Here is a 10,740-nt window from a genome sequence, read left to right as displayed (position 1 = left end):
AACTTCTAGCAGTGTATGCTCCTCACTTTTAAAGTAGAGATGAATAGGTCTAATATATAAGGTTGTTGTGAGGAATAAACAAGATAAAATTATTTGTGCATTGCCTTAGATACTTGGTGTCATATGAGGGTCCTGGGTCAGATACAGTGTTTGGGTACATGGTAAGTGCTCAATATACGGCAGCAAGAATTATCTTTCCCACACTACTTTGCTCTTAATTGTGCTTAAAAAGATATCACCTGAATAAAAGAATAGGTCATTAAAAGCCGTGTCAAGCATTATCAAAGATTTAAATAAACATTTTCTTCTTCCTCAGGGAAGGTGGTCTCTGGAGCAGTATCTTGAGGGAGTCTCTTGTAACTAGGTCAACTGAGATCTCTAATCCAGAATAAAACTCTTTAGTCTCCTGTTATCCATGTGCATTAGGAAAGGATGCTGTTTCATCCCTGGAAGCTGGACAGAGGCTTGGGGCAAAGCCACAATCAGAGATCTTGTTCTTCTGCTCAGCAAGAGAATCAAGATAAACTAGAGGTTTTGATCCTTAAAGTAGAGAAGCAGAAGCAAAGGACTCTGAGCTCCAAGTTTTCACCTTCTTTTCACCAGGGCATTTGAGTCTCCATGAAGGAGGTGGATGAGAGCCAGTAGAGCACAGCACTGTGACTCCAAACAGAAGGAGGGTGAATGCCTGCCTGACCTGGTATGTCCTGTAGCAGAGTGGTTACAAGATCAAACGCTGTGAACCAGACGACCTGTATTCATTCACCTTCTGCTGAAACTTAGGAGCACTGGGTTTTGTGCAAGTCACTTAGGTCCAATGTCCTCATCTGTCATATAGGGATAATCAAAATGCCACACAGCATTTATTTTTATTTTTTTTTTTTTTTTTTTACTGAATCATGTCTTCTTCTTTTTTTTTTTTTATATATATTTAACACATATATTTAACAATTACAATGGTGTATTTTATAGAGGCTTACTTTTTTTTTTTTATGCATATATTTTTTATTTTCTCCCATTTTTTTTATAACAAATTTAATCAGTTATACATATACATATGTTTCCATAACCCCTCCCTTTTGCGTCTCCCTCCCACCCTCCCTATCCCACCCCTCCAGGCGGTCACAAAGTACCGAGCTGACCTCCCTGTGCTATGCGGCTGCTTCCCACTAGCTATCTACCTCACGTTTGGTAGTGTATATATGTCCATGCCGCTCTTTCACTTTGTCACAGCTTACCCTTCCCCCTCCCCATATCCTCAAGTCCATTCAACCACACAGCATTTAGATCAATGCCTATCCCATAGTTAGTGCTCAGTAAATGTTCCTTTTAGTTTCTTCGCCATTTCACCTCCATAACTTCCATAATATGTTGCCTCTGTTTCATTCAGTGACTCTTTTCTTTTCCCCTCACAGGTTCTCCTAGAGGAGAATGGCTGCAGATAACATCTCCCCTGTGACAGGGTTTATCCTCGCAGGCTTAACAGACCAGCCAGAACTCCAGATCCCCCTCTTCTTCCTGTTTCTAAGTTTCTACATGGTCACTGTGGTGGGGAACCTGGGGTTGATAACCTTGATTAGACTGAATTCTCACCTTCATATTCCCATGGACTTTTCCCTCTTCAACTTGTCCTTCATGGATTTTAGTTACTCCACTACCCTCACCCCTAAAATGCTGATGGGTTTTGTTTCAAAGAACATCTTCTCCTATGCAGGCTGTATGACTCAGGTTTTTTTCTTCTGTTTCTTTTATTTTCTGAATCCTACATCCTGTCAGCGATGGTATATGATCGCTATGTCGCCATCTGTAAACCACTGGTGTACATGGTCACCATGTCTCCTCAGGTTTGTTTATTTCTTTTGTGGGGGGGGGGTCTGTGGGATGGGAGTGTTTGGGGCTGTGGCCCATATAGGAAACATAATGTTTATGACCTTCTGTGCTAACAAACCTTGTCAATCACTTTATGTGTGACACCATTCCCCTCCTTGAGCTCTCCTGCAACAGCTCTACAAAAATTTACTGGTGGTCTTTCTTGTTGTGACCATTGGCATTGGGGTGCCCATTGTTGCCATTTTTATCTCTTACGGTTTTATTCTTTCTAGGATTCTCCACATTAACTTTACAGAGGGTTGATCCAAAGCCTTTAGTACCTGCAGTTCCCATATAATTGTGGTTTCTCTTTTCTTTGGGTTAGGAGCTTTTATGTACCTCAAACCACCTTCTATTTTACCCCTTGGCCATGGGAAAGTGTCCTCCGTATTCTATATTGCTGTTGTGCCCCTGTTCAACCCATTAATCTATAGCCTGAGGGGTAAGGATGTCAAAGTTGCCCTGAAGAAAACCCTGGGCGGAAAAGTCTTCTCTTGAAAATGATTGAGAAAGGAGCTCCAAAGCTTTATCAATTTTTAATTTTTTTTTTCAGTAAAGGAAACAAATGCCAGCCAGTGCTTGTTCTCCTATAGTTAAAGGAAATTTTTAACTTGCTCTTAAGCATTATATTTCTCTACTCCTTACTCCAGCCTAACTATTCCAATCATTCTTTGTTTTATGAAAACAGTTTTCACAGTCATAGAGGGTTACTCTTAAATAGGTCTAAGAAATGATTTAATCCAGCCCCTCATATGACACATTACACACTGGTGACTCATAAATATTTTGAGGTGGCCCATGGACACACATGTACCTGGTGCCAGAGGTGGGATCGGAATCTAGGCCCTTCAATTTGAATCTACTGTGCTCTGCTTTCTTGATCCATCTTTTCCTTGGAAGATTTCATTTCAAAGGTGTGTGTGTGTGTGTGTGTGTGTGTGTGTGTGTTTGTGTGTGTGTGTGTGAGATTTTTTTTTTCTTTTTTCTTTTTGGCCATACAGCATGGCATGCGTGATCTTAGCTCCCTGACCAGGGGTTGAACTCGTGCCCCCTGCAGTGGGAGCACAAAGTCATTAGCCACTGGACTGCCCGGGAAGTCCCTCATTTCAGAGGTTTTTATTTTTGCATTTAAAGAAACCTAATTCTATTTACAGTGATGTCATGCAACTTTTCAGTGGTTAATTTTTGGAATATTTTTGTAAGAATGTTGGAGGTGAAAAATTTGGTGATTTTGTCTTGGCAAAATTAAAAAAAATGTTTCAATATTTTTGGGTATGAAATAAAGTTCCATACAGAATCAAGCATAGTGCCCACTGAGGTGGTGTACAGAGCTCTAAGGACACAGGTTAACTTATTAGACCTTCTAATGGAGAGATATACAGATTTAAGGGAGTTAAAGATGTTGGATATGAACTTCACTCATTATTTCCACACTAATATGATAGAACTTGGAGCCTCACTTCAAGGGTCTGAATGATGTAACTGAGCAATAGATAGCTTTGGGTGGAAGGGAGACACTAGAGAAGTAACAACCAACCAACCAACCAGTTATTATGAAGGCAGATGCCGTTGTACTTTAAGGCATTGCATATAGCTATGATCTTTTAATAGTAGGGCATAAGGGAAACAGATGGTGGTCTCAAGACAGGTCATATATTCACAGCATTGGGCAAATGGAGGTACAGCTTTATATAAAGACTCAGAAGAACATTTTTTTTTTTAGTCTGAACACATTATAAGAAGCAACACTATGTGACCTGTTTGCAAGATACTGTGACTTTTGAGCTTTTTTTAGAAAAGTTCTGTTCCATTAGAAAAAAAGGGAAAGTTTGGATACACGTTTAGTTTTGTCCTTTGACATGGTTCTGTTCAATGAGGATGTAATAAAAAGAATGAACGTGCAATGGAGGATTGTGCTTTCAGACTGTACGGCAGAGGGACAATTAGCTTGATTCAGGATGTTTATGGATTGAGGGTACAGTGGGGGTGATGGAGAATCAGTACAATATTGGTAAGTAAAAAAACAACGCCACCTCCATTTAAATTGGAGTGTAAGCTATATATAGCAAAGTGCACCAATTTTAAGTGCTCAATTAATTTTTTCACATACATAAGGCTATGTAACCACCACCTATACCAAGGTAGAGAAGATTTTTATCATTTCAGAATATTCTTGTCTGCCTCTTCCCAGTAAGTATTACTACCCACTCTCTTTCTGGAAATACCTACTATTCTTACTTTTATCATTACAGATTCACTTTGCTCGGTCTTGAGCTTCAAGTAAATGTTAAATATTACATTTACTTTTTAAAAAAATTTCTGGCTTCTTTCTCTCAATACAAAGTATAGTGTGAAATTCATCTATAACATTGTATGTGTAGGTATTTTGCTCTTGGTTATTGCTGTTTAGTATTCCACTGTATGAATATAGAGCAATTTATTTTTCAATGATCCTCTTAATAAACATTTAGCATGTTTTCAGTTTCTGCATATTATTAATAAAACTGCTAAGAAGGGCTTCCCTGGTGGCGCAGTGGTTGAGAGTCCGCCTGCCGATGCAGGGGACACGGGCTCGTGCCCTGGTCTGGGAAGATCCCACATGCCGCGGAGCGGCTGGGCCCGTGAGCCATGGCCGCTGCGCCTGCGCGTTCGGAGCCTGTGCTCCGCAACGGGAGAGGCCACAACAGTGAGAGGCCCACGTACCGCAAAAAAAAAAACAAAACAACTGCTAAGAACATTCTTGAGCATGTAGCTTTTTTTTTTTTTTTTTGTAATTTACACTTATTTATCTTGGTTCTATAGCTAGATGTGGATTACTGGGCCACAGGATAGGCATACTTCTAGGCTTCTTAAATACTAATAAACTGTCTTCCAAGATATTTAAATTGATTTGCACTCCCAGTAGTTTCCAGGTAAGGATGCTCATCTTTCTTCTGAACATTTGTTATTTTCAGTCCTTTTCATCTTACCTACTCTTTTGGGTGGTAGTGAACTATGATTTTAGTCTTTTTTTACATTTCCCTAATAAATAATGATTTTGAGCACTTCTTACTATATTCTTTAGAATTTAGACATCACCTTTATGAAGTGTCTGTTCAAGTCTTTTGTCCACTTAAAAATAGTGTGTTAGTCTTTTTAAATTATTATTAATTTGAGCTTTAAGAAAGCATATTCTGGATATGAGTTGTTTTTCAGACATATACATTTGCTCAGCCTATAGCTTGGCCATTCACATGGCTATTCTTAGCAATGTTTTATAGTAATAGATCTTTTAATTTTAATGAAGTTCAATTTATCATACTGTTAATGCTGTGTCCTATTTAATCTTTGTTTATTACAAAATTACAAATACATTCCTATGTTTTCTTTTGAAAGCTTTATTGTTTGTCCTTTAATATTTATATATGTTATCAATTTTAAATTAGTTATGTATGGTATGAGGGAATACGTTTATTTTTTTCATGATATTATATATCATGAATACATGTATTTTTTCAAGATATTAAATTGCTTTAGGATAATTTATGGAGAAGGCCATCTCTCCTGTTTAAATTGTATTGGCTTTATATGGATCTATTTGATGATCACGTGACAATGTTTTTATGGGACTAGATGGAGAGAATCAGGGTTGGAGCCAAGGTGGTATATCCTACCAGTACAATGTTCCCTGGAAGTGTTAAGAAAAGACATTCTTGTCTTGTTTTGAAGCTGACATGATATTTATCCCTAGGAATTTGATATCTTTTGCTACTTCAAATGAATTATTAAAATTTAATTTTCAATCATTTTTTACTAGTATTTAAAATACAACTGATTCTTACATATTGATTTTGTACCCAGTAACCTTGATACTTTTGTTTATTAATTCTAATTATTACTTTAACAAAAGAGGAAATAGGAAATCTTTTTTTTTTGTATTTCTATATACACAATCATGCCATCTGCAAATAAAGGCAGGATTAATTGTCTTAATGATCTTTTATTTTCCTCATTGCACTAAGACATCCAATACAATGATGAGTAGAGGTAAAAATAATGGATATCTCTGTCTTGTTTATGACCTTAGGGTAAAAGCATTCAGGTTTTTGCTCCTGAATATGATGTTTGCTGTAGCTTGTTTGTTTGTTTTTAGATAGCAACGATTAAGAGTGGGTGATTAACTTCCATTTAAATGTAATATTTTTTTCAAGAGCATACATATACATAGTAAAAAATTAAACAGTACAAAAAAGAATATAGTAAAAATAAGCTTTTCTTTCCCTTTAGTTCTTCCATGTCTCTGTTGTTGCCTTAGATGTAACTAATCCTAGAAATGGTATAGGTATATACAAGCATATCTCTATATCTATTTATATTTATTTACATATTTATCTATATATATTTAGAGACCCCTTTTTTGTTTTAAAATTCTATAAAAGGGCATTTAAAGGTGTATCTTCCAATAGAAATGGTTTAGGGACTTCCCTGGTGGTGCAGTGGTTAAGAATCCACTTGCCAATGCAGGGGACACAAGTTTGAGCCCTGGTCCAGGAAGATTCCACATGCTGTGGAGCAACTAAGCCCATGTGCCACAACTACTGAGCCTGTGCTCTAGAGCCCACGTGGCACAACTACTGAAGCCCACACGCCTAGAGCCCATGCTCCACAAGAGAAGCCACCGCAATGAGAAGCCCGCGCACTGCAACAAAGAGTTGCCCCCACTCGCCACAACTAGAGAAAGGCTGCAAGCAGCAACGAAGACCCAACACAGCCAAAAATAAATAAATAAATGAATGAATAAATAAATGTATTAAAAAAAAGAAATGGTTTAAAGAGGGAGTGAGCAGAGGACATTGCTGGGCAAGAAGAAGAGGAATCAAATACAGAAGAGACAAGGGACAGGGTGTGAGTAGGAAAGAGAGAAAAGAAGAGGCAACACAGCAAACTCACGGTAGCTTCAGTTCTGGTAACATTTTAAATTCTCTTGATTTTCTGTCCCTACCCCATGGTTTGACTAACTGTATCTTTGTTTGCTTGTTGCTGTAGTGGGGGCAGAGCCATTGAATACGTAAGGTGCTAGAATGGCAAGCACTTTCAATTCAACAAACTTTTATATATTCGCTCATTTATCTATTTAAAAAAAAAAAAGGTTGGTTTCAGTTCCAAGAGGTAAAGAGCTTGGAAGCTATCATAGTCATTCTCACAATAAGAAAAAATCTGAACAAACTGAAAAGTTAACAACTCTTCTTAGATCCAAAAGAGAACTGGGGTCACAGGACAATCTGACTCCCAGAAAACTGGAGAGAGAGTTGAGAATACAGAATCACAGTTTACTTAGAGCAGAAGCTGCTGGATCTGGTATACCTGTATTGGTAGTAACACTTAAACAGTAACTGATGAATTGCTGGAGGATGATTATGGACTATCTCGAAATGTAAAAGCTCTTGGGGACTCAGTCTTAGTGAAGCACCAACACTTTTGTGGATTTTACCTCCAGGAACACCACCAGGTTCTCAGGGAAAATCTCCTCCAGCTTTGGGTGGGGGTGGGGGTGGAGTAACCATTTTAAAACACACTCAGGGCTTTCTGTTCTCTGCCTGCCCTTAAGGGAAACTACTTTACCAGAACCTAAACTATGTTGGAGGTGGGAAATACCCAACTCCTGATCCTCCTGTTCCCTTTAGTCTTCCTGTCCCAACAAGTCTTCTTTATAACAGGCTATAGAGCTGAAAGAACTGCAAGACTCAGACTCTAATTGAGAAAGAGTTTCTAGGGAAATCAAAAGACAAAAGGGGAGAAAAAAATGACACTAGAGAAAACTGAAGCCTCAGACACCTACAGCTATAGCAAACAGTAAACACAGCATAAATCCTAGCCAGATAAACATAAAACCTCACACTAAAATCCTATTTACCTCAGTTCCTATTACCCAAAACATCATACCTGTCTTCTGACAAAAAAATAGCAAGATACACTGAAGGGCAATATAAAACAAAGTCTGATGAGACAAAGCAACCAAAAGTACCAGACTCAGGTATAGCAGAGATGTCAGAATTCTCAGACAAGGAATTTTTAAAAATTATGTTTAATGTGCTAAAGATTCTAAAAATAAGCAAGAACAGTGGGTAATGTAAGCAGAGAGATGGAAACTCTAAGAAAGAATCAAAGGGAAATGTTAGAAATCAAAACACTGTGACAAAAATGAAAAATGTCTTTGATGGGCTCACTAACAGACTGGGCATGGTAGAGGAAAGGATCAGTGATCTTGAAGAAATGTCAATAGAAATCTCCCAAACTGAAATGTAAAGAGAAAAAAAGAATGAAAAATATGGAGCAGAATATCCAATAACCATGGGACAATTATAAAAGGTATAACATATACATAATGAGAATACCAGAAAAGAAAAAAGGAACCAAAGAAAAAATTGAAATAACAGCTGAGAATTTTCTAAAATTAATTACAGACATGAAACTACAGATGTAGGAACTCAGTGAAACCAAGCATGATAAATACCAAAAAATCTATACTTAGCCATATTACATTCAAATGGCAGAAAACTAGACAAAGAGAAAACCTTGAAAGAAGCCAGAGGAAAAATACCTACCTTACCTATATAGATACATGGATAAGAAGTACAAAATACTTCTCTTTAGAAACCATGCAAGAGGAGAGTGGAGTGATGTATTTAAGTATTGAAAGAAAAAAATCCCACCAATCTAGATTTTTTATTCAGTAAAATTATCCTTCTCAGAAAAACAAAAACTGAATTTGTTGCCAGTAGACCTGCCTTGCAAGAATGTTAAAGTTCTTTAGAGAAGAAAATATGTCAGAAACTGAGATCTACATAAAAAAGGATGAGCTTTAGAGGAGGAATAAATATAGGTAAAATAAAACTTTTAATTTTAAATTCTTAGCTGATCTAATAGATAAATATTTGTTCAAATGATAATAGCACCAATGTAATGGGTAATGAGGTAACCATGGTTATGGATAGGTGAAATGAATGACAGCAATGTCATAACGGATGAGAAAGAGGAATTGGGAATACTCTGTTATAAGGTACCTTCTATACCCATGAAGTGATATAGTGTTATTTGAAAGTAAACTTAGATTAGTTATAAAGGTACAATTCAAATTCTGGGGCAATCATCAAAAATAGAAAAAGAAGTATAATTGATATGCTAAGAGAGGAGAAAATGGAATAATATAAGTTCAATTAAAACTAGGGAAGGTAGAATGATAATGGAAAGTAAAAAAGAACAAGTGCAGCAAATAGAAAACATTCAAATATTGCAGGCATGAATTCAACTATATCAATAATTACTTTAAATATGAATAGTCTAAATGCACCAATTAAAAGAAAGAGACTGACAGAATAGGTAAAATAAAAGACCCAGTGATATGCAGTCTATAAACAACCCACTTTAAATATAAAGACACAGATTAAAAGTAAAGGGATGGAGTAAGATATACCATGCTAACACTAATCAAAAGAAAGCCAGCTTATCTATATTAATTTAAGACACATCAGATTTCTGAACAAGGAAAATTATCAAGGATAAAGAAGGCATTACATAATAATAAAGGGGTCAATTCTCCAAGAAGACATAAGAATTCTTAAGTGTACATACCAGAAAACAAGGCACCAAAAAATGTGAGGCAAAAACTGATGTAACTGGTAGGAGAAAGAGATGAATCCACTATTATAGCCAGAGACTTCAACACCCCTCTATCAGTAATTGACAGATGCAGAAGCCAGAAAATCAGTAAAATATAGTCATACTGAACAACACTATCAATCAACTTGATCTAACCGACATTTCTAGAACACTTCATCCAACAACAGCAGAATACACATTCTTCTCAAGCTCATATGCAACATTTACCAAGACAGACCACATTCTGGACCATGAAACACACCTGAGCAAATTTAAAAAAATAGAAATCACACAAAATATGCTCTCAGACCACAATGGAATTCAACAGAAATCAACAATACAAAAATAGGAGAAACATTTATAAGTATTTTGAGATTAAACAATACACTTCTAAACAGCACGAGTCAAAGAAGTCTCAAGAAAAATTAAAAAATATTTTTAATTAAATAAAAATGATAATATAACTTATTAAAATTTGTGGGATGCAGTAAAAGCAATGCAAAGAAGGAAATTTATAGTAGTGAATGCATATATCATAAAAGAAGAAAGATCCAAAATCAGTAATCCAAGCTTCCATCTTAGGAAACTAGGAAAAAGAAAAGCAATACAAATCTACAGCAAACAGAAGAAAGGAAATAATAAAAATTAGAGAAGTCAGGGAATTCCCTGGCGGTCTGGTGGTTAGGACTCTGCGCTGTCACTGCCGAGGGCCTGGGTTCAATCCCTAGTCAGGGAACTAACAAGCCATGCAGTGTGGCTCAAAAAAAAAAAAAAAAAAAAAAAAAAGAGAAAAGAAAAGAAATTAGAGAAGTCAGTGAAGTTGAAAACAGAGGAATATTAGAGAAAATCAACAAAACTAAAAATTGGTTCTTTGAAAAGATCAATAAAATTGATAAGCCTTTAGCCAGTTTCACCAAGAAGAAAACAGAGAGGACAAGAATCACTAATAACAGAAATAAAAGAGGGGCCAACTATTAATCCCATGAACTCTATGCCTGCAAATTCTATAACTTGGATGAAATAGACCAATTCCTTAAAAGACACAATCTGCCAAAATTCACACACAGAGTAACAGGTAACCTGAATAGGGCTTTATCTATTAAGGAAATTGAATCAACAATTAATAACCTTCAAAAACAGAAATTATCAGGCCCAAATGGTTTCACTGGTGAATTCTATCTCCCAGAAAATAGATGAAGAGAAAACACTTTGCAACTCTTTCTATGAGGCCAGCAT

The 10,740-nt window shown here is 36.4% G+C and overlaps 1 protein-coding gene across 1 annotated transcript in view; it reads left to right on the top strand.

Moving 5' to 3' along the window:
• Positions 1 to 1,428: 1,428 nt before the first annotated feature.
• Positions 1,429 to 10,740, top strand: part of LOC309807482 (olfactory receptor 8B8-like) — a gene marked incomplete at both ends in the record, with an annotated part of 33,218 nt that continues 23,906 nt past the window's right edge. The window contains 1 exon segment of the mRNA XM_082627165.1: positions 1,429 to 1,525. Coding sequence (XP_082483291.1) covers positions 1,429 to 1,525 — 97 coding nt within the window.

This window comes from Mesoplodon mirus (assembly GCF_964341445.2).
Source record: "Mesoplodon mirus genome assembly, chromosome: 7".
NCBI classification, from domain to species: domain Eukaryota; kingdom Metazoa; phylum Chordata; class Mammalia; order Artiodactyla; family Ziphiidae; genus Mesoplodon; species Mesoplodon mirus.
Note: the sequence above shows the minus strand (reverse complement) of the source record. Positions and strands in the feature narration are given on the sequence as shown.